Source organism: Narcine bancroftii, chromosome 6 (genome assembly GCF_036971445.1).
Source record: "Narcine bancroftii isolate sNarBan1 chromosome 6, sNarBan1.hap1, whole genome shotgun sequence".
NCBI lineage: Eukaryota > Metazoa > Chordata > Chondrichthyes > Torpediniformes > Narcinidae > Narcine > Narcine bancroftii.
In genome coordinates this window covers 228,198,780-228,220,262 of record NC_091474.1, presented here as the reverse complement: position 1 = coordinate 228,220,262, position 21,483 = coordinate 228,198,780, and the positions used below count along the sequence as shown (strand labels likewise).

Here is a 21,483-nt window from a genome sequence, read left to right as displayed (position 1 = left end):
ATACTTATTCACACCCTGTCTCCGCCAAGGATTCCATCCTTTTCTCTCAATTTCTCCTTCTCCACCATATCTGTTCCCAAGATGAGAGCTTCTGAAATATCTGCCTTCTTCCACAAATGTGGTTTCCCCTCCACCACTTTCGACTTAACCCTCACCTGCCCTGGCCATCTGCCCTGGCCCCCTCTGCCCCTAGATGCAACAATCATAGAATCCCCCTCATCCTCACCTACCATCCCATCAGCCTCCACATCCAACACATCATCCTCCAGAATTTCAGGCACTTACTACAGGACCCCATCTCCTCCTCTCTTGACGTTCCACTGCAACTGCTCCCTCCACGATTCCCTCATGCACATCCCTCCCCACCCATCGCCTGTCTGGCACTTTCCCCTGTGCCTGCAGGAGGTGTAATACTTGTGCCCACACATCCTCCCTCACCATGGTTTGGGGCCCCAAACAGGCCTTTCATGTGAAGCAACACTTCACTTGTACATCCAGTGGAATTATTTACTGCATCCAATGCACTCTTTGTAGCATTCTCTACATCGGAGAGACTGGTCTCATACTGGGTGATAGCTTCGCTCAGCACCTCCCCTCTGTCCACAACCACAGCGATCTCCTGGTGTCCAACCATTTCAATTCTGGGTCACACTCTCACGCTCTCATGTCTCTCCATTACCTTAGGTACTGTCCCACCCTGACCACCTGCAGACTGGAGAAACAACACCTTATTTTCCGTCTGGGCACCCTTCAGCCAGATGGCATGAACATTGACTTGACTGCTTTCCATTAAACCTGCTTGCCTTTTCTTCTCCCTCACCCATTTTTTCCATTTCCAGTTCTTTCACCTACTCAGCCCTGCCTTCCCCCTTAGACCCTCCCTTCTCCACCTATCATTTCTTTCCCTGCCACTTCCCCCTCCGACTCCTACTTTCCAGCATTTTCTCATACTTTGGTGAAGGGCTCAAGCCAGAAACATCAGTTATTTATCTTTGCCTTGCTACATAAAAGACATTGCTTGATCTGCTGAGCTTCTCCAGCATTGAGAAGCTATAACTTTGGTGGCAGGGTTAATTGCATTTAAAATGAAAGTGATGCCAAGACTATAATATTTATTTCATGCCTTTCCCATCCCATTGCCCCAGAACTTCTTTAAGATGCTCAATGAATGTGTCAGGAAGTTTTTGTGGAATGGTAAAGTGGCTAGGATTGCCATAGAAAAATTGACTTGGGGTTACGAATTGGGAGGTCTGAAATTACCAGACTTCAAAAAAAAAAGTCCCAGTCGAGGTTTATTGTTTCTCTCTATGAGGGAGGCGATTACCCCTCTTCCTCCAAAATGGGCACAAATTGGATGACACACGGTAGGAGAAAAAGTGGCAGGAGAGTATATATACAAGTAGGACACTAAATTGATGACCCCATATTAAAACATGTAATTCAGACATGGCAAAAAAATAAATAAATCAATGTATCAGGTTATCCCAGAACAAGTTAATACTTATGACTGGATAATAAGATCCTGAGCACCTGGTGCCAGAAGGAGATCAATTGTATCGAAGATTGTTCTGAACAGAGGTGGCTCATGTCATTTGAATGGGTGAGGAATAAGTATGATATGCCGAATTAAACTTTCTTCTGCTATCTTCAGCTAAGATCTTTTTTAAATATATTTTTTAATTTTTCACACTATGAACCATATCAACCAAAATATGTGCGAACAATTCTCATTAAATTTATGCAGTGGTCTTTTTTCCCCTTTTCCTCCCTCCTCTCTACCCACCCCCCTCCAAAACCCATAAATATTCAACATTTACAATACAATAAAACCATAAAACAATATCTTCACACAAAGGAAAGTAAACAAGAAAAATGCGTCATCTATTTATTACACACTGAATCTAGTCGTTTTGTCTTATCATTTTCAATCTCATTTTAGGGGATGGAGGTCGTAGGTAAACTCTCTCTGATATGTTCCATGTACGGTTCCCAAATTTGTTCAAACATTGTGACTTTATTTTTTAAATTGTTATTTTTTCCAATGGAATACATTTATTCATTTCCATGTACCATTGCTGTATACTCATGCTCTCTTCCATTTTATTTACTATCTGATTTAATTCTTCCCAAAACGTATTCACTTTTGTACATGCCCAAGTTGCATGTAATGTTGTTCCCATTTCCTTCTTACAGCGAAAACATGGATCTGATAATATTGAATCCCATTTTTAAAAATTTTGAGGAGTGATATGTACCCTGTGTAACCAATTATACTGTATCATACATAACCTTGCGTTTATTGTATTCTTCATAGTTTCAGAACATAACTTTTCCCATACTTCATTTTTTTAATCTTTAAGTATAGATCCTTTCCCCATTTCTGCCTAGGTTTATAGTTTTTAATTTTCCTTATCTTGCAGCGTAATGTACATGTTGGTTATAAATCTTTTAATTATCATTGTGTCTGTAATCACATATTCAAAGCTGCTTCCTGCAGGTAATCTCAAGTTGTTTCCCAATTTATCCTTTAAATAAGCTTTCAATTGATGATATGTAAACATTGTACCATGAGTGACTCCATATTTGTACTTCAACTGCTCAAATGTTAATAAATTATTTCCCAAAAAACAATTTTCTATTCTTTTGATTCCTTTTCTCTCCCATTCTCTAAAGGAAAGGTTGTCTATTGTAAAAGGGATTAGCGGATTTCTCGTCAATAGTAATTTTGGTATTTGATCATTCGTTTTTTTTCTTTTCTAAGTGAATCTTCTTCCATGTATTAAGTAAATAATGCAGTACTGGTGAGTTTTTATATTGCACCAGCTTTTCATCCCTCTTATAAAGTATATGTTCCGGTATCTTTTCCCCTATTTTATCTATTTTTTCTATCTTAGTCCAGTCTGGTTTTTCCCTTGTCTGGTAAAAATCTGATAAATACCTTAATTGTGCAGCTCTATAATAATTTCTAAAATTTGGTAACTGCAAACCACCTTAATTATACCTCTCTGCTAATTTATCAAACGCTACCCTTGGATTCCTCCCTTTCCACAAGAATTTCCTTATTATTCTCTTTACATTAATACAATGTAATTTGATTAAAATGTGGGGTGCCTTGGATGAAATTCTATAATTTAAGTGGAATGTATCATTTTGACTTTTAACATATGTCTATAAGTACTCAGTATTTTTAGATGTGAAATTTCAATGTTAATAAAAATATGGAAGAAGAGTAGTAAAGTTCCACTTTTGGAAATAATATAAAATCAAAAATAAACCAGTGCTCTAATATTATCTTTTCAATGGTTACATTATTCTTGCGGTCGTGTACAGCATTTCGAGAAAAATAACTCCTGCATTCCTCTTCTCTTTGGCTTGGCTTCGCGGACGAAGATTTATGGAGGGGGTAAATGTCCACGTCAGCTGCAGGCTCGTTTGTGGCTGACAAGTCCGATGCGGGACAGGCAGACACGGTTGCAGCGGTTGCAGGTGAAAATTGGTGGGTTGGGGTTGGGTGTCTATCTCGTTGTCGATCCTTGCATCTGATGAAATGGTGCAGCCAAGATAGGTAAACTGGTTGACCGTTTTGAGTTTTGTGTGCCCGATGGTGATGTGGGGGGGCTGGTAGTCATGGTGGGGAGCTGGCTGATGGAGGACCTCAGTTTTCTTCAGGCTGACTTCCAGGCCAAACATTTTGGCAGTTTCCACAAAACAGGACGTCAAGCGCTGAAGAGCTGTCTCTGTAATTGCCTTGGAGTATTCAGATCTCTATCAAAGTTCTTAAGGTCATGGAGAGGTACAGCATGGAAATAAACAGTCTTTGCCAACCATCAAGTAGCCATTTATTTACTTTAATCCCATTTTATTGTTACCCACATTCCTTTCAAATTTTACCACTCATCTGCATGTGGTCAATGTACTCTCACCAGTTAATTTACCAGCCACGTTTAGATGTGGTAAGAAACTGGAAACCTGTGAGAATGTACAAATTCCACACAGATCCTGGATCAATGGAGTTATGATGCAGCAAATCTGGTAACTGTGCCACTGTATTGTCCTCTTGTGAACAGTAATGCACAAGTACTACAATAGTTTTGAAAGTGTTCAATTTGTTTCTTGAGAGCTGGAAATATGTTGAAAATTTAGTCTTTTTATAGTCCATTAGGTCTATTTTTTGAAAAGAGGGTACCCTTGTGAGGCTAATTGAAGGAAACCTGCAAACTGTTTAGTAATTGATGTCTGTATATAAAGTATTAAATCTTGCACAAAAATAACAATTTTCTGTCAAAAATGTGATATCGATGCACAATTTTAATTTTGATTTTGTGAGACCCTAAAAAAAATCCTAGGATTATAAGGATTAGTAAGGAGGCATTGATTTTTTTTACCCTTGCATTTTGCGTTTCAAAGATTGTGACATGCATTGCGAGAATGAGATGGGATGGAATTTTTTTAAATTTTCCTCTTGAGACAGTTGGACAAAAAGAATTTCAAATTTTGCCTCATGTCCTGAGAAGTTGGTGAGATAACTTGGTTTCAAAGTGCAAAGATTAATTTTTTTTTTTTTTTTGAGGACCCGAGAGAATTTGCAAATGCCTCTTCAGTCTAGACAGTTCTTTGATCCCTATGGAGGTTGTGATATAGCTGAATATGAGAAATTGTGCTGTGAAACCTATTTAAATGTGGAAAAGCTCTGCCAAAATAACTTAGCCTGTTCCAATATAACAAAGAAAGGATAAGCAAAAAATAAATTTAAGATTCTTTAAATTTAAAATAAAAACAGATATTCCAGGAAATACTCGGGTCAGGCAGAAGTGTGGAAAGTAAAAGAATGATCATTGAGCTTTTGTTAAAATTGGCAAAAAGTCAAAAAGAAGATAGACCTGAAATTTTTATTTCTCCTCTACAAATGTGACATGACCTTTTTAAGTATTTCCAGCATTTTGTTTGGTAACAAAGTAAGGATCACTGTAGCCGAAGTGCATATTGTAGTTGCTAGGGTACAGCTAATGTCATTTTTACAACAGAGCAGGTTTTCCAAAATATTTGAGATAGGCAAAGTGTTGTTAACATACCTCTAGTCTTCCTTTCTATTTGAATGTTTTAATCTTCATCATGGCCCATCCCTTTGTGAGCGAAGATGAACACAGTGCCTTGTAGTTGTTCTGCCCTCACAGAACTTTTCGTAGTTGTTGTCACATTGTGATGTGCCACTGCGAATCGCGAAACGCCATGCAGTGCGGTTTTTTTGCGCGGTCCTCCCAGTCAGTATGGTTAACATGGAATGACTGTTGATCATGCTTGATTACGTCTTTGTAGCGAACACTTGGGCAGCCAACTGGTAGTCCGCCATAGAGAACATCTTTGGGCATTCGGCCATCCTCCATATGGACAATGTGGTTAGCGCACCGCAGGTGGCAAGCGTGGATGATTGAATAGACGTCCGTACTTCTAGTCTTCCCCACGACTTGGACATTTGTTACTCTGTCGTGCCATGAGTAGCCTAGGATGGATCTGAGGCAGCAGAAATGGAATGCGTTAAGGCCCGGAGCCGTGACAAATTAAAAAGTTTTCCGGAGCTCCTTGTGTGCAGGGCTATGCCTGAAGCTTCCGGAAAGGCACAACACAGAAGAGCAGAGAAGAAAATGCCAAACAAACTGGAGCTAGTATGTAGCCCTGTTTTATGCCGTAGCGGATTGGGAACTCTTCTGATCTCGAGCTGTCAAATTGGACAGTGGCCTGCATGTTGTTGTGAAACTGGACGATGATGGACAATTGTGTGTCATGGCAGCCAAGACGTTTTAAGACATGGAATAGGCTTGAGTGACTAACATAGTCAAAGGCCTCGGTGAGGTCGATGAAGCACACACAGAGGGGTTTGCGTTGTTCGTTGCATCTCTCTTGCAGTTGGCAGAAGGTGAAGACCATGTCAATAGTTGATCAAGATGGTTGAAAGCCACATTGGTTTTCAGGCAGTATTCTGTTGGCGATGGTTTGCAGGCGGGGGAGGATTGCACAACAGAGTATCTTGCCTACAAAGCTGAGCAGTGAGATGCCATGGTAATTGTTGCAGTCTTGGTGGTCACCTTTCTTCTTGTAGAGGGTCACAATGTTCACATCCTGCAGATCTTTGGGGATGCAGCGATGGAGCCAGCAGGTTTTGAATAGTGTTGTGAGCTCGGAGATGAGCGCTTTGCCGCCAAGCTTTAAGATCTCAGAGGAGATACCATCGATTCCAGGTAATCTGTTATTTTTCATGCAGTGGTCTGCTTTTCTGACATTGGTGATGGTAAATTCAGCACCTAGCTCTACTAGGACAGGTAGCTGCGGCAGGGTGTTGTTGATGATGTCAGGGTCCACATCGACTGGTGTTGCATAGAGAGAGCAGTAATGTTGAACCCAGCGGTGTAGTTGAGAGTCAAGGTCTGTGAGGAGACTCCCGTCGAGAGCGCAGAGTGGAGCAATTTTCTTAGGTACTGGACCTAGAGCTACGATTCCGCTGTTCATCCCTCTGATGTTGCTGTAATTCGTGCTGTTTTTGATGCGCGCGCTGAGGTCTCTCCAGTATTCCTGCATCACAGTCCTGGTGGCGCTTTGAACTTTCTGCTTAGTAGACTGGTAAGTTGCCAGCGTTGAGGCGGACTTGTCCTGCTGTAGTGCTTGGCAGGCTGCTCTTTTCTTGGACAGTATTGAAACAAACTTGTCCGCACTTGCACGAAACCAGTCAAGAGCAGAAACAGAGCTTTTCAGTCTCATCCAGTTGTCAGGGTGTTCATCAACTGTGCACAGTGCAGGGTGGCTGTGGAGGAGCTCCATGAACTGCTCCGAGTGAGTAGAGTCTTTAAAGGCAGTGGGGTCGAGTCGGGGCTGTGGTTTTGAGGTGCCCCTGTGGAATTTTTTGGGTTGCAGCTTAATTCTGCATTGTTAGAGGGTGTGATAAGTATTACCGTCAGCTGAGAGCATGCTGCGACAGTGAGTGACAGCACCTAGTTGCCTCCTTCTGATGATGATGTGGTCAAGCTGGTTCCAGTGGCGTGAACGTGGATGCATCCATGTGGCCTTGGAGTTGGAGGGTCCAGCAAAGAATGTGGAGGGGAAGCATAGATTGAAGCTGGCACAGAGCTGAAGAAGTCGCAGGCCATTGTCGTTGATTTTGCCTGTGCCATGGTGACCGATGACTCCCTTCCATGCTGCATTGTCAGAGCCAATGCGGACGTGTTTTAATATGCTTAAAGTATTGTGACAATGTTTTATTTTTTTTTAAATTTTTTATTTTTCACACCATAAATCACATTAGCCATGATATACACTATTTCTTTTTCACACATATACAGTGACTTTTTCTCACCCCCCCCCCCTCCCAAGCCACCCCCCCACCCCCCCCCCTCATCCATTTTAGGTATACAATCTAGGTTGCATTAAGCCAGTCAGACAATGTTGTCATTCAACAAAAATACACCAGAAATTCTACTGAGTCCATTCTTTTCTTTCCTTCTCCTTCCATCAACTTAGGTAATGTTTGTCCCCGGTAGGTTTTCACTACTGTATTTAATGTAAGGCTCCTATACTTGTTTGAATATTTCAATATTATTTCTTAACCTATATGTTATTTTTTCTAATGGAATACATTTATTCATTTAAATTTAGTAGTTTCTTCCTTTTAATTTGGTTATGTATTCCATTAATATTTAAAGACATATAGTTCAGCGTAGCCCTTTTATATTTTGTTTATCTTCTCTTTCCGTTTTTCCATCATTACCTTTCCTCCTTTTCCATTTCTGTTTTCTTATTTTCAACTCTTTATAAGACAACATTCCTACAACATCCAACATTTTCCTTATTCTCCTATTTCTATCTTATTTATCCCCAATCTCCCCTTCACCTCCTGAGTTGTCCTTTATCCCTTGTCGGACAACCACATCTCCCCTCTCCATTTGGATTTGCGAATCCACTCGCAAGCGTCAACTGATTTTGCAGTGACCGCTATTTCCCCCCACCCCGCCTCCCCCAGAAAAGATTTCACTTTTCATATGTCACAAAGGTCACTCTTTTAATTCCCTCCTTATTCTCTCTATTCCATTACCTTCCCTTATTAATTCTTGTCTATACTATCTATATTTTCCTCTAAGTACAGATACATTCATGTACGCTCATTGTCTCTATTCACTCTTATACCTCTTTACCCGCATACATATCAATCGTGATCATTTTTACTCTCATTACCCGTCTTCATCCCTCAGTCTATTTTTGTCTTTACCCACATACATATCAATCGTGATCATTTTAACTCTCATTACCCGTCTTCCTCCCTCAGTCTATTTTTGTAATTGTTCTGCAAATTTTCGTGCTTCTTCTGGATCCGAGAATAGTCTGTTTTGTTGTCCTGGAATAAATATTTTCAATACCGCTGGATGCTTTAGTATAAATTTATACCCTTTCTTCCATAAAATCGCCTTTGCTGTATTGAACTCTTTTCTCTTCTTTAGGAGTTCAAAACTTATATCTGGATAAATGAAGATTTTTTGCCCTTTATACTCCAGTGGTTTGTTGCCCTCTCTTACTTTTTCCATTGTCTTCTCCAGTACCTTTTCTCTTGTAGTATATCTTAGGAATTTTACTACAATAGATCTTGGTTTTTGTTGTGGTTGTGGTTTAGAGGCCAATACTCTATGTGCCCTTTCTATTTCCATTTCATGCTGTAGTTCTGGACATCCTCGGGTCTTAGGGATCCACTCTTTTATAAACTCCCTCATATTCTTGCCTTCTTCATCTTCCTTAAGGCCCACTATCTTTATGTTATTTCTTCTGTTATAATTTTCCATTGTATCTATTTTTTGAGCTAGTAGTTCTTGTGTCTCTTTAGTTTTTTTATTAGATTCCTCCAATTTCTTTTTTAAGTCTTCTACCTCCATTTCTGCTGCTACTGCCCGCTCTTCCATCTTGTCCATTTTCTTTCCCATTTCTGTTAAGGTCATCTCTATTTTATTAATTTTCTCTTCTGTGTTGTTTATTCTTTTTCTTAAATCCTTAAATTCCTGTGTTTGCCATTCTTTAAATGACTCCATGTATCCTTTAATAAGAGAAAGTATATCCTTTACCTTGCCTTTCTTTTCTTCTTCTATTTCACCGTACTCTTCCTCTTCCTCCTTCTTCCTCTGGGTTGGCCATCTGTTGTTTCTTTGGTGCCCTTTCCTTCTCTTCTTTCTTGTTTCTATTGTCTTCTGTGGTCTCTTCTTGCTGCAGGTGTTCTTCAGCTGTCGTTGCCGGCTGTGGAGATCGACTCCCCAGCTGGTTCCCCCCTCCCGTCGGTGTGTTTTTTTTCATTCGCATCGCGCATGCGCGATTCCTCGCGCATGCGCGGTTGCGCACTTTAACTCGGCTCAGCAAGCCATTTTTGTAGTCCATTATTTACCGACCTGAGGGAGCGGGTTTCTCTCTCCGCAGCGGGCCTCTTCGGACAGGTAAGGCCTTCACCTTTTTCCTCCTTTGTCTTCTCTTCCTCTCTTCTTACCGTTGCTTTTGATTTTTCTTTTTTTGTCGCCATCTTCTTTCCACCTTTATACTCACTTTTCTGTAACTTTTATTTCTGTGCCTTTGTGTTTTCCTTTGTTTTTCCCGACTTTTCTGGAGAGGGCTGGAGTTCACCGTCCGGCCACTATTCCATCACGTCGTGACAATGTTTTATGATGATTAGATGATTACATGGACTAACTGGGATATTTCAGCCATCATCTTGGTACTTTCCATGAGTTAAAAGAGAAAGAAAATAAAAGTTTGTCCTTCCTAAATGTCAAAGAAAGACAGTAAAATAGAAGTTCATGACTTGCCTGGTTGTGAACATGCAAAAACTAGGTTGATTACAGAAAGTTAAGGGAAGTATAAGAGCAGACTATCAGCAAATGTCAAAATGAATCGAAAGCTCTTCTGTAAGTATCTGAATAGGGAAGTAGGGAAAGAGGTGTAATAAAGAGCTGGCTGGAGAGAAATAAAAGGATCTGATGGAAGAAGGGGTAGGACAGAAGAACTAAACATTTTTTACAAAGGAAGGGAGTCATTGCAAAGGAAAATGCAATTTAAATTCTAATTGGATGGACCAAATAAAATACAAGGCTAGATATTAGATGAATAAATTGCTTGGTCCTGAAGAGATATTTTCTAGATTTCTGAGGAGATGAAATTACTGAGACACAGGCTATAATCTTCCAAACAACCATAGATTATTTGAGGATAAAGGCATTGCAAAAGTGAACATTCAAATTTCCTGTTTTTAATCTTGCAACTCTTAGCAAGTACTAGATACAATCACAAATAGTATTCACTTTGGTGTTAGATTGAATAGAGAAAACTAGTATATATTTGTTAGAAAGTTTTTTGAAATATATATTTAATTTATCAATACAGCACAGGAGAAGGTCCGACTAACCTATGAAAGAAACAATGCAGCTCAATTATGCCCAATGAGTGTCTCCAGCACTTTTGTGTATTAAGTTAGCAACTCCATGTGCTTATGAAGGGTGAGAGGAAACTGGAGCACCCAGAGGAAACCCAGAATGTGCAAATACCTGACAGACAGTGGTGGATTTGAACCCCAGTCACTGGCTCTCTAAATGACCACTAAATAAATAAATAAATTTGGTTGTTGTGAAAGTTTTGTTTTTCAGATTGGTGTTAGAACTAATGATTATATACTCGAACTTGAGCACATTTTTTCCAGTTTGGAGCTTTCATTCACACTGGGTCTACTTATGAATTTTATCTGCATTTGCTCTTAACCATAGAACATGACAGAAATGGGCCCCTTTAGCCCTCCTAGTCTGTGTCGAATCATTTTTTTGCCTAGTTCCACTGACCTGCACCCAGTTCATAGCCCTTCATACCTCTCTCATCATGTACCTGTGAAAATTCTTAAATGTTAAAATTGAGCCCACATTCAACTGCTCAGGTGGCAGCTCGTTCTATACTCCCATCACTCTGTGTGAAGAGGTTTCCCCTTGTGTTCCCCCTAAATTGTTCCCTTTCACTTTTAGCCCATGTCCTATGATTTGTATCTCACCTCCGCTAGTGGAAAAAGCAATCTACATTTACTCTGTCCTTCCCCCTCATAATTTTAATTACCTCTATCAAATTTCTCTAATGCTTCAAGCACAAAACTACAGCAGCATTGATTTTCATTTCTGCTTCACAGTAATTTTATTTTCTTTGATCGTCCGGTGAGATTACCAGTCTCCAGTGAATTTATCAATTCATGTTAAATTGGGATCATTTCCCGTGAAGTCAATGAGCTAGGCTGCTTTATTTTGAACCGTCCCTGGAATGACCTGCTTAGGTTGCAGTTCCAATAGATTGAGGTGGCTTTTGAGTTTCAAGGGAGATTTGTAGGCACTGCCACTGATGGACCTCTTGGATCATTTTAAGCATCTTGCCATGTTTATTCTTGACCATTATGTGCTTTCCCAGCGCTTTAAGCTGCTTGGGTCATGGATTCACAAATTGGTGAGGATGTTACAGAATGAAGGTGGTGGCAGTTGAGTGAAGTGAGCTGCATGACACATTCATTGAAACAAGACGTATTCACCTCCAGCTGCTTCCAAACCAGGAGGGATCCATAACAGTCAATCTGTCTGATTGGCACCTCAATCTACAACTTTCAACATCCATTCCCTGCTCCACTGCTACAGGGTGCTACTCTGATACCTCTCCACCATCAAGGTCCCACAGACTTCCCTCAAAGTCAAATTACTGCTCCTTCATTGTTGCTCGGTTTGAACCTTGGAACGCTCACTACCTAAAAACACTTAATGAAAAGAACTGTAGCACTTCAGGAAAGTGTATTTTCAAGGTCCTTTTATGATACTGACAATTGGTCATTGAAAATGCTGGCCTTAGCAATGATACCCAGAGACTGGGTGTCTGGTATTTGTCCAGGTTAAATTTGAATTGAACCCTAAAGAATCTACAGCACAGACACTTCCAGAAACAAAAATTTTGCATCATCTGCAAATAACCTTTGTAAAAAAAAAAGTAGTAATTTTTGAAACAGTACATTTGAGAGGTTGTAGGGTGCTAATTTTAATTTGAAATGAGATGTGACTTTGCAATTTTCAGCTTGTAATATTTCAAAAATCAAGCAGGCATTTGCCCAAAGGTATATTTTTGGGGCCCACTCTCTCGGTAGAAATCCCTAGTCTGATCTGACAGCATGAATAACTGCATTATCAAAGAAAGTACTGTGTTCAACTTCTGTTGTCTCCAGTCCTGCAACCTTCAGTGCTGATCTTGCCTGGACTTGTGAGTCACCCCTGAACCACAATGAAACTGGCTCAACCTCAATCCTGAGAAACCCGCCTAAGAAGATTTCCCAGTCGAAAACCCCCACATGAAAGCATTTGAGTGTCTTAACCCAGTTTCCTCTTGTCTCACTCGATTTTTAATCATGCGATACAAGGTACATTTTCTAATTAGCCTTGTTACGTTCTTTATTTTGGAACCCTTCTATCCATCTTGAAAATTATGCAGTAAAACTTGTATTTTTCAGAAACCTTTATTATGTTATGGTCAAATGTTGTATTTGAGATAGTTTTTCCATATTAAAGGATCTAAGTAAATTCAAAATTCAAGTTGTGATTTGCTTTCAGTTGATATTAGGAAAATTGTTTTGAGGTTCTATAAGCAAGTTGTTCTAAAGCATGAGGATACATAGCCAATATTCACAAGACATCACTAATGAACTTGCAATTGACCAAAGGTTTTCAGGAAATCTTCTTAAACAATTCTATTTTTAATGTTAAGCTACAAAACACCGAATTTCGTGACTTGTTCATGCCAATAAATTCTGATTCAGGATTATTGAATAAATGTTATAGGATGATATTAGGTGCTAAAACACAATTATGTATAAGAGTATTCTATCCTATTTCATTGCCAATCTAACTGCTAATTAGGTTACAATGAAGAGTGTGGGTGTCATTGCCTTGTGTACAAGGTCAGTTTTGACTGAGTTTCAGCGTATAATTTTGAAACCTTGTGCTATTAAAAGGTTTAGGCTCTTTTAATTGTGCACTGATTCTTAACTGACTTGAAACTACTGGAAAATATATTTTGTCATTTTAACACCATGTCTTGTGGTTTTAAGAAAATATCTTGCTATTATTGCCTTAAAGATATTGCAGTTTTCTGTGGTTTCATATTGTTCAACTCTTATCGGCAGCCCACATAGCTGTAAATTAATTGCTTCTTGTTCTTTCTTTGAAGTTGTTTCTAGATTTCTCTAGTACTGTCAGTAAGGTTTGAAAGAAAAATATTGAATATGAATTGCAGCATTATGAAGTTTGAGCAACTGAATGGTCTCATTATTGAAACAGGAAAGTGTATATTAGGTTTTGTACCTCTGAGGTGAAACAAAAAAGTCTGCAGACATTGAGATTGTAGTTGACACACTAAAGCGCTGGAGAAACTCAACTGGTCCCATATAAGGGGCAAAGATAGATAATCAATGATTCGGGCCTGAGCCCTTTGTCATGAGTTAGCGAGTTTCTCGTGCACTTTTGAGTATTAACTTGTACCTCTGAATTTATGATTTCTTACTGTAGAATAAATTTCCCATTCTTCTTGTGACATGAAGTTCAATCCTTGTCCAAAACATACCCTTTTAACCATTATGTCCATATTGAACATGAGGTACCCATTATTCTCCTTTTCTGGCCTGTAGCCTGCTATTCCATAGTGATTCAAATGCACATAATTCCTATTTTCTTTGGCAGCTGTTTATAATTTCAATATACAGATTAATGTTTTGTTTATTCAGCCATCAATGAATAAAAAGTTGAAGTTCCAAACTGATTCATGGAAAGACTATTGGTTACATGTTGCCATACGGACTTCATTCTTTATCTCTATTCCATCTTCTAAGCCCAAATCAATTTCAGCCCAAGTCAAAAAAAAATCCTGGTTTGTTACAAATACGTATATCCTTTGTCAAATGAAGGAATGACAGATTATTTGCATAATCTCACATTTTTGCTTCTGGCATTGATTGGTTATTTTAAAAATTTGTAGTTTCATGAGTAAAGATGGTTTTGATTTATCTGTTCTAAATTTATTCATTATTAAGTATCTTAAAATTAAGTTTGCATTATAAATTCTGAAAGGTCCCAGGTTAGTTCAAAATGAAAGAACCCTAGAATTGACAGAATAGAACACTGAGCTGTTTTGAAAATTAATGAAAAAGGTTAGATGTCTCTCATGAGCAAATTATTTCTTCCAGGTACCAGGGTTAAATGTATATTGCTTAATGACTCCTCTCCACACTCATTATCTTGCAGTTGTTCACATTATAACAAATTTAGCACTTTCTGGACCTACCCAAATCTCTTTGCAAGTCGGTCACTCCAAAACTGGAAAGACTTTTAAACCCTTGTTTTTGGATAATGTTATTTAATGTTATTTATTGTCATTTGCATTGCATAGAGTACACGTGCACTGAAATTCATTCTTGTTCCACTGAACAGGTACTTTGTTTTAAACAAAAATAACATATTCATAGTTATCTGAGTGCAAATAAAAGTGACTTAGCGATAGTACAGAAGGTCTTTTTGTGCTATTGGAGTAGTCCTGATTCATGCAACATAGAGAAGTTAAAGAGCCTGATAGCTGTTGGAAAGAAGATGTTCCTGATCCTAGAGGTGCTGGTTTTCAAGTCTCTGTACCTTCTGTACAAAGGTAGCAGTGAGAAGAGGTTGTGACTACAGTGATGGGGGCCCCTGCCTTCTTAAGGCAGGGCCTTACATAGATGCATTCAGTTGATGGGATGTCAGAGCTTATGATGGACTTGTTACCTTCTGGAGCATTCTGCATTCCTGAGCAGTTGAATTCTCAAACCAGGCTGTGTGTTTTTCCTTTTTATTGATAGGATCAGAAATGAAGGTAAACTTGTAGCTTCCATTTAGGGATGAACCTGCAAAGCAATTTGAGTAGGTCCAGAAAGTGCTAAATGATTGATAATGTGAAACATATAAGATAATAAGCATGGCTAAATATACATTTAAGATAGTGATTTTTAAGACCTCAACATCTGAGAAGTTTTGGTCAATTGAATTAAAGCTAATACTAGAGTGAAATAAAATATGGAGATAGGATTTAAATACTCATCTTGAGTAAGTTGAGCCATGTAAAAAATATTGGTACTACCATCATGGAATTACTTGTTGTAGGTGTGTATTCAGCACTTATTCTTCTTGGCTTCGCGGACGAAGATTTATGGAGGGATAATGTCCACGTCAGCTGCAGGCTCGTTTGTGGCTGACAAGTCCGATGCGGGACAGGCAGACACGGTTGCAGCGGTTGCAAGGGAAAATTGGTGGGTTGGGGTTGGGTTTTTCCTCCTTAGTCTTTTGTCAGTGAGGTGGGCTCTGCGGTCTTCTTCAAAGGAGGTTGCTGCCCGCCAAACTGTGAGGCGCCAAGATGCACGGTTTGAGGCGAGATCAGGCGGTGGTCAATGTGGCAGGCACCAAGAGATTTCTTTAGGCCCTACACAGCACTACACAGGAAGGAAACCTTTACAGAACACAATATAGCAGATACTTTGCCACATTTGCAAAACTGAAATTACTGGAGCTATGATAATACCTGTAGTGTAGTTTTATTTTAATGTTTGGACATGGGAATAATCAAAATGTCTAAGGGAAAAATGTCCAATATTAGAGCTGCTGCATAATCTGACTTTAGTTAGAGACCATATTTCAGAAGATTTGAATTGGTTTAGTTTTAGATTTGTATACAGTATCTGAAATTCAAGCAACCAGCAGCCCCAAGCAACCGGAAAAAACTTGTGGGAAATAAATATTAAAAAATTTAAATAGATAAGGATAAAATAATAGGAAAAACACATTAAATTTTAAAATATAAAAGTAAATGCTCTCTTTTGATGAAGATGGAAGCAAAATTCAGCCAACGGAATGTAGCTGTTTCAATAAAATGGCATGGCCTAGGATGAGAGCTGGGTGACTTTCTTCAAGTGTCTCCTTATCCTTGCTTAGCAAGAGTTATAGAGGCTTTATCTGTAAACTTGTGGGGGTGGTAGTTAATTATCTATAATGTTATTGTTCGTCTTTTGGGCGGCTCCGTGGCGGGGAACATGCAGATGTGACGACAGTTAAGTGTTTTCAAAGAATTTGGAAAAAAAAGTTAAATGCTTTAAGGTTAATATCTTCAAGCAAGAGAAGTCTGTTCAGTGTAAGTAGATTTAGGACAGTGATGAGGAAGAACTGCTTTTCTCAAAGGTAGTAAATCTGTGGATTTCGCTGCCCATTGAAGCAGTGGAGGTGACCTCAGTAAATATATTTTAAGACAAGGTCTGTTAGATATCTACATAGTAGGCGAATTAAGGGATATGGGTAAAAGGCCAGTAGGTAGAGATGAGCCTATTGTCAGATCAGCCATGATCACATTGAATAGTGGAACAGGCTTCTGGGCCTATTTCTTTTTTTTTAATCAAGGATTTTCAATCATCACGAAGTTACAAAACAAACAAATATCACAGATGTACAATAAAATACCAAAACCAAACTACATGTTGATGTACAAAGAAGGAAGAATCAGCACATTCTCACAATTATCAAATTCTGCACAATTGTTTATAAACACAAAATTACACACCAGGCTGATCCTTAAAAGTAGGAAACAGGAGGAAAAAAAAGGAAAAACAAGAGGGTAATTCCCCCAAAGGAAAAGGAAAAAAGGATAATTCTCCCATATGATGTGACAGCATCATCTGTTTTCCAAAAGTTTTAAAAACATACAGTTGAAACATTAAGTGATTCATCCAGAGCTTACTTCCTCCCTTAAGGGATAAGTCTCGTGACATAGACATCGCTGGGGATACTGGACATTGTGGTATTGGAAATCGGAGGGGGGGAATCATCAAAGATTAACCCTCGTATATCTTATCCTGCTCCATTTTCTTAAGCTGTTATGTACCTGAAATTAGAGAATTTGATGTTCATACCATTGGGCTGTAGGCTGCCCAGGTGGAATATGAGGTGGTGTTCCTCTAGTTTACATTACATTGGGCCTCATTCTGGCAGTGGAGAAGACCAAGGTTAGTGTAGGAATGGGAAGGGAATTAAAATGGCATGTAACCGGGAGCTTAGGATGGCCATTGTGGACAGAGTGTTGATGCACTGTGAAATAGCATCCATATTTGCATTTGGTGTCACCGAAGTAAATGAGGAGATTTTTTTTCCAGCCAGAGTGTCCAGGGTTTCCGGGAAAGCAGGACAATGGAGTTGAGAGGAGAAATAGATTGGCTGTGACTTGAATGGCGGAGCAAATTCAATTCCCAAATGTCTTATTTCTGCACCTACATCTTGTGTCTTGTGCTGCTTGACCCACAATGTTCCTGCAGCAGATGGTGTTTAGCTTCAGATTTTAGTGTCTGCAGTCTCCTGCGACTATAATAAGTGTCTGGAGACTTTTGTCTATACTTTCCATCTACCATGTTTTTGTGCATAGTGCTAACTGTAAATGGTGAAAAGATTAAAACCTTGTGTTTTTAACTCTTGGTTAATTTTGTGCCTGTCTCTTTAAGAAAACTATTGTTTATAATGACTATGATGTAATATGTCCACTCAGCCACTAGCGGCTTGCTCGTTATTCTACAAGATGTGAAGGAAGCGTGAGCACGAGAAATTTTTCTTTGAATTTTGCATCTCTTCAAATACTTTTTTGTATCTCTTTAAGCTAATATCTCTACATATCTTTGTATCATTATACAGTAAATACTTTGTTATTCATCGTTATGTAAGTCTTAATGTGAAGCTATGCAAAATGTTTATCCATTTTATCAACAAATTTAAAATACATAAAGTAACAGCTACAGAGTTTGATTTGTTGGATTAAAGTGATCTAAATTTGGGATATCACAGCTCACACTTTGGAAGATTATACTTTAAAATTAGAATATATTAGACAAGGGAAAATGTCATCTATAACTGCTTCCTCACGTTCTCATTGGAGTGTCATGTTTATATTTTAATTTGAATTTTAAAATTTATACATACTGCATGGTAATAGGCCCTTCCAATCCCCGAACCTGTGCCGCCTATGTACCCCAATTAACCTACAACCCATGTAGGTGGGAAAAGTGGGAGGAAGCCAGAGAACCTGGAGGAAACCCATGCAGACACAGGGAGAACGTACAAACTCCTTACAGATAGTGCTGGATTCATACCTACATTGCTGGCGCTGTATAGAGTTGAGTTAACCGCTACACTAACCAGCTGCCCTCTATCTCCTTAGAGTTTTCTCGTTGACCATGTGTGCAAAATAAAACTGCTGGAAATCTGTAATAAAACCAGAAATGCTGAGAAAACTCAGCAAGGCAGACATGGTCTGTAGAAAGAGTGTTTTTGGCCCTGAATAGAACTGAGAAAGGGAGAAACAAGTTAGCCTAGATAGCAGAGAAAGTCAGGATAGGAGATGATGAGTGGAATAAAGAAAATTTATCTGATGGAGTAAAATAATGGCTTCTTTGTCTGTGTTATGTTTCACTAAAGTTGGATAATCTCTGTAATAATGATTATACAGAGAAAAAAATGGAAAATTGTAAAAGGATAGAAAGCGAAAATGGCTAGTTCTTATGCAACAAAGAATGAATTATTTAACAATGGAAAATTTAGCATTGAGTCTATAGACAGGCTGCCATGTGCCCAGATAAAAGATGAGATGTTTCTCAAGCTTGTGCTGGGCCTCATTTTAATAGTGCAGGAGTCCACAGACAAAAGTCAGAATGGGATGATAAATTAAAATGGCAGGCCACAGGAGATCAGGGTGGCCCATGAAAACTGAATGCCAATGCTGCACAAGACAATCACTGTATCTGTGTTTGGTTTCTCCATTGTTGAGGAGGTCACATTATGAACACTGAACATACTAAACAGCCACTGCTTTCACCAGGAGGGAATGTTTGAGTCTCTTGGTGGTGGGAGGGGAAGAGATGGAACCACTCTCCTAATATTGCATGGGAAAGTACCATACAATGGGAAGTGATCAGGGAGGAGCCATGGAAGAGTGGACCAGGAGATGAAAATGGAAGGATCACTTCAATGTATTGAAAGGGCAAAAGAGGGGAATATATGTCTGCTGGTAGAACCTTGTTGAAGTTGGTGTAAATTGAAAATGATGATCCCTTGAATGCAGAAGCTGGTGGATAAGAAGTAGAAGACCAATGGTACCCTGTTTTTGATCTGTGAAGGAGGGAAATAAGAGCAGAAGTTTTGGAAATGAATGGTTCTTTCCACTTTAATTCACCATCCCACTGCTACCCTGATTTCTCTATTTGTGGCATCCTGTGCTGATACATCTAAGCTCATTGCAAGTTTAAGGAACAATAACTCATCTTCCATCTAGGTGTGTTGCAGCCTGCAGGACTCTATCAAATTCTCCAACTTCAAATAACTTGATCATATTGCCTTCCATCCCCTTTGTCTTTTCCATTGTTTTCCTGTAGTGTTTGCAGATTCAAATTACATGGATTACTGTATACATCAACATCTTGCCTAAACTATCTATTATTTCCCCTCATCAGAGCCATTCATTTGTTCTACCCTTTACTTTTCCCCCTATTCTCTTCTATGTGGATAGATGGAGTAGAGTGTTGGTAATTGTGATGTCATTCACTTTGGAAATGAATTGCAAAAGGTTGGTTTGCAGGTACAACAGGTTATCAAGAAGAGAGATGGAATGTGGACCTTCATTGCTGCTGGGATTAAATTTAAGAACAGGGAGATTCAGGACACTTGGGTTACACCTGGAGTATTGCATACAGATCTGGTCTCCTTACTTGAGGAAGGATGTACTACTGGCTTTGGACAGTGCAGAGGAGTTCACCAATTAAGTGCTGGACTTGAGTTAGCTTATGAGGTGATGTTGAGTCTCCTGGGATAATAGTTAATGGAATTCAGAAAAATGAGAGGGGATCTTGTAGAAATATATCAAATTGTGAAAGAGAGAGATATGATAGAGGCTGGAAAGTTCTTTCCATTGGTAGGTGAGATTACAACTGGGGACAAAGCCACAAGATCCAAGGGAGTAGATTTAGGACGGAGATGAGGAGGAACTTCCTTTCCCAGAGAGTAGTGGATCTGTGGAATTCTCTTCTCAAAGAAGAAGCAGAAGCATCCTCATTAAATATATTAAAGACTTAAAGACATAAGTCGATTTTTGCATAGTCGGGGAATTAAGGGTTATGGGGAAAAGGCAGGTTCTGTACATGATGCAGGTGATCAACCATGATCTTATTGAATGGTGGAGCAGATTCGACAAGCCATATGGCCTAGTCCTTCTCCTATTTATGTTCTTATGCAGGCTAACCATTTCTCAATTCCAAAATAAGAGTTCCACATCTGAAAGAGTAACTGTTTCTCTTCCACAAATGCTGTATGTTTAGTTTTTCCAACCCATTTTGTAGATATAATCTAGAAACTTGTATTTGACCAAGGGTTATCAAAACTGGTAAAAACAAAGTGCACTTTCCTGACTAATCAGAAATGCCTTTATCTGTTTGTTATCTGGAATTCAAGCAACCCCAAAAAAATCACGAAAAATAAACAGGTAAAAAACATACGGTTCGCCACTCACTCAACACTTGATCTCAAGCAACCAGAAAATATACTTATTCAGCATCTACCAATCCCCATAGGAGCCGGATACATAGGGTTTTACTGTACTAACATTTCAAACTGATACTTTGTGCTAAATTATTATGCTCTCTGTACTAAGTACAATTTGTTTTCCACTGGGGAATCAGATAATTTTGCACTTTAATTACATTTAACCATGTATTCCCTTTCCTTTATGCTCTTAGGTCAGAAGACTTGCCTCCATTTACATGGCATATTTCCATATTTTTATATTCCATACGATGGGTATGGACAGCAACCAGACCAGCATCTTCGTCAGTTAGCTTTCAGTATCGACCGAGCCCTAAATGTATCTTTGGGCAATCCTTCTTCCAGCATCCAGCATGTATTCAGAGTATCACTTGTGTCTGGGATGTAAGTAATTATTTGTCTTTAACCATATGTATTAAGTACCTCTCTCAGACTTTTGGTTAAAATAGTGCAATATTTTTACATTTCATAAAATAATTTCTAAGCAGTAGTCTTCTTGCATCTTCTGTAGGTTGCACACGAGTGCAAAAGGCAGTGTGCAGCCCATTTGATGTGGGTGGTAATCATTCTTTTGGGTGTGATGTGTTTGCAGTGTGTTGCAAAGTGACTGCTATCAATTATTACCCAAAAAAAACAGTGAGGATGAGTTTTAAAATTGGAAACTAAATGGGTGCTGTTACAATTACGGGGAACCATTTAATGGTGAAAATTTTAGAAGACAGCATGGAAACAGCTGAAATGGTAAATGTGAGTTCAGTTTCAACATTTAAGAAAAATTTGGATAGGTACATGGATGGGAGGGATGTGGAAGGCTGTAGTC

The 21,483-nt window shown here is 39.0% G+C and overlaps 1 protein-coding gene across 1 annotated transcript in view; it reads left to right on the top strand.

Annotated features, from left to right (window-relative positions):
- rev3l (REV3 like, DNA directed polymerase zeta catalytic subunit) overlaps nucleotides 1-21,483 on the top strand; it is a 262,433-nt gene that overhangs the window by 86,091 nt on the left and 154,859 nt on the right. Inside the window, exon 2 of the mRNA XM_069887629.1 lies at nucleotides 20,858-21,047. Coding sequence (XP_069743730.1) covers nucleotides 20,858-21,047 — 190 coding nt within the window. The remainder of the gene's footprint in view (nucleotides 1-20,857; nucleotides 21,048-21,483) is intronic.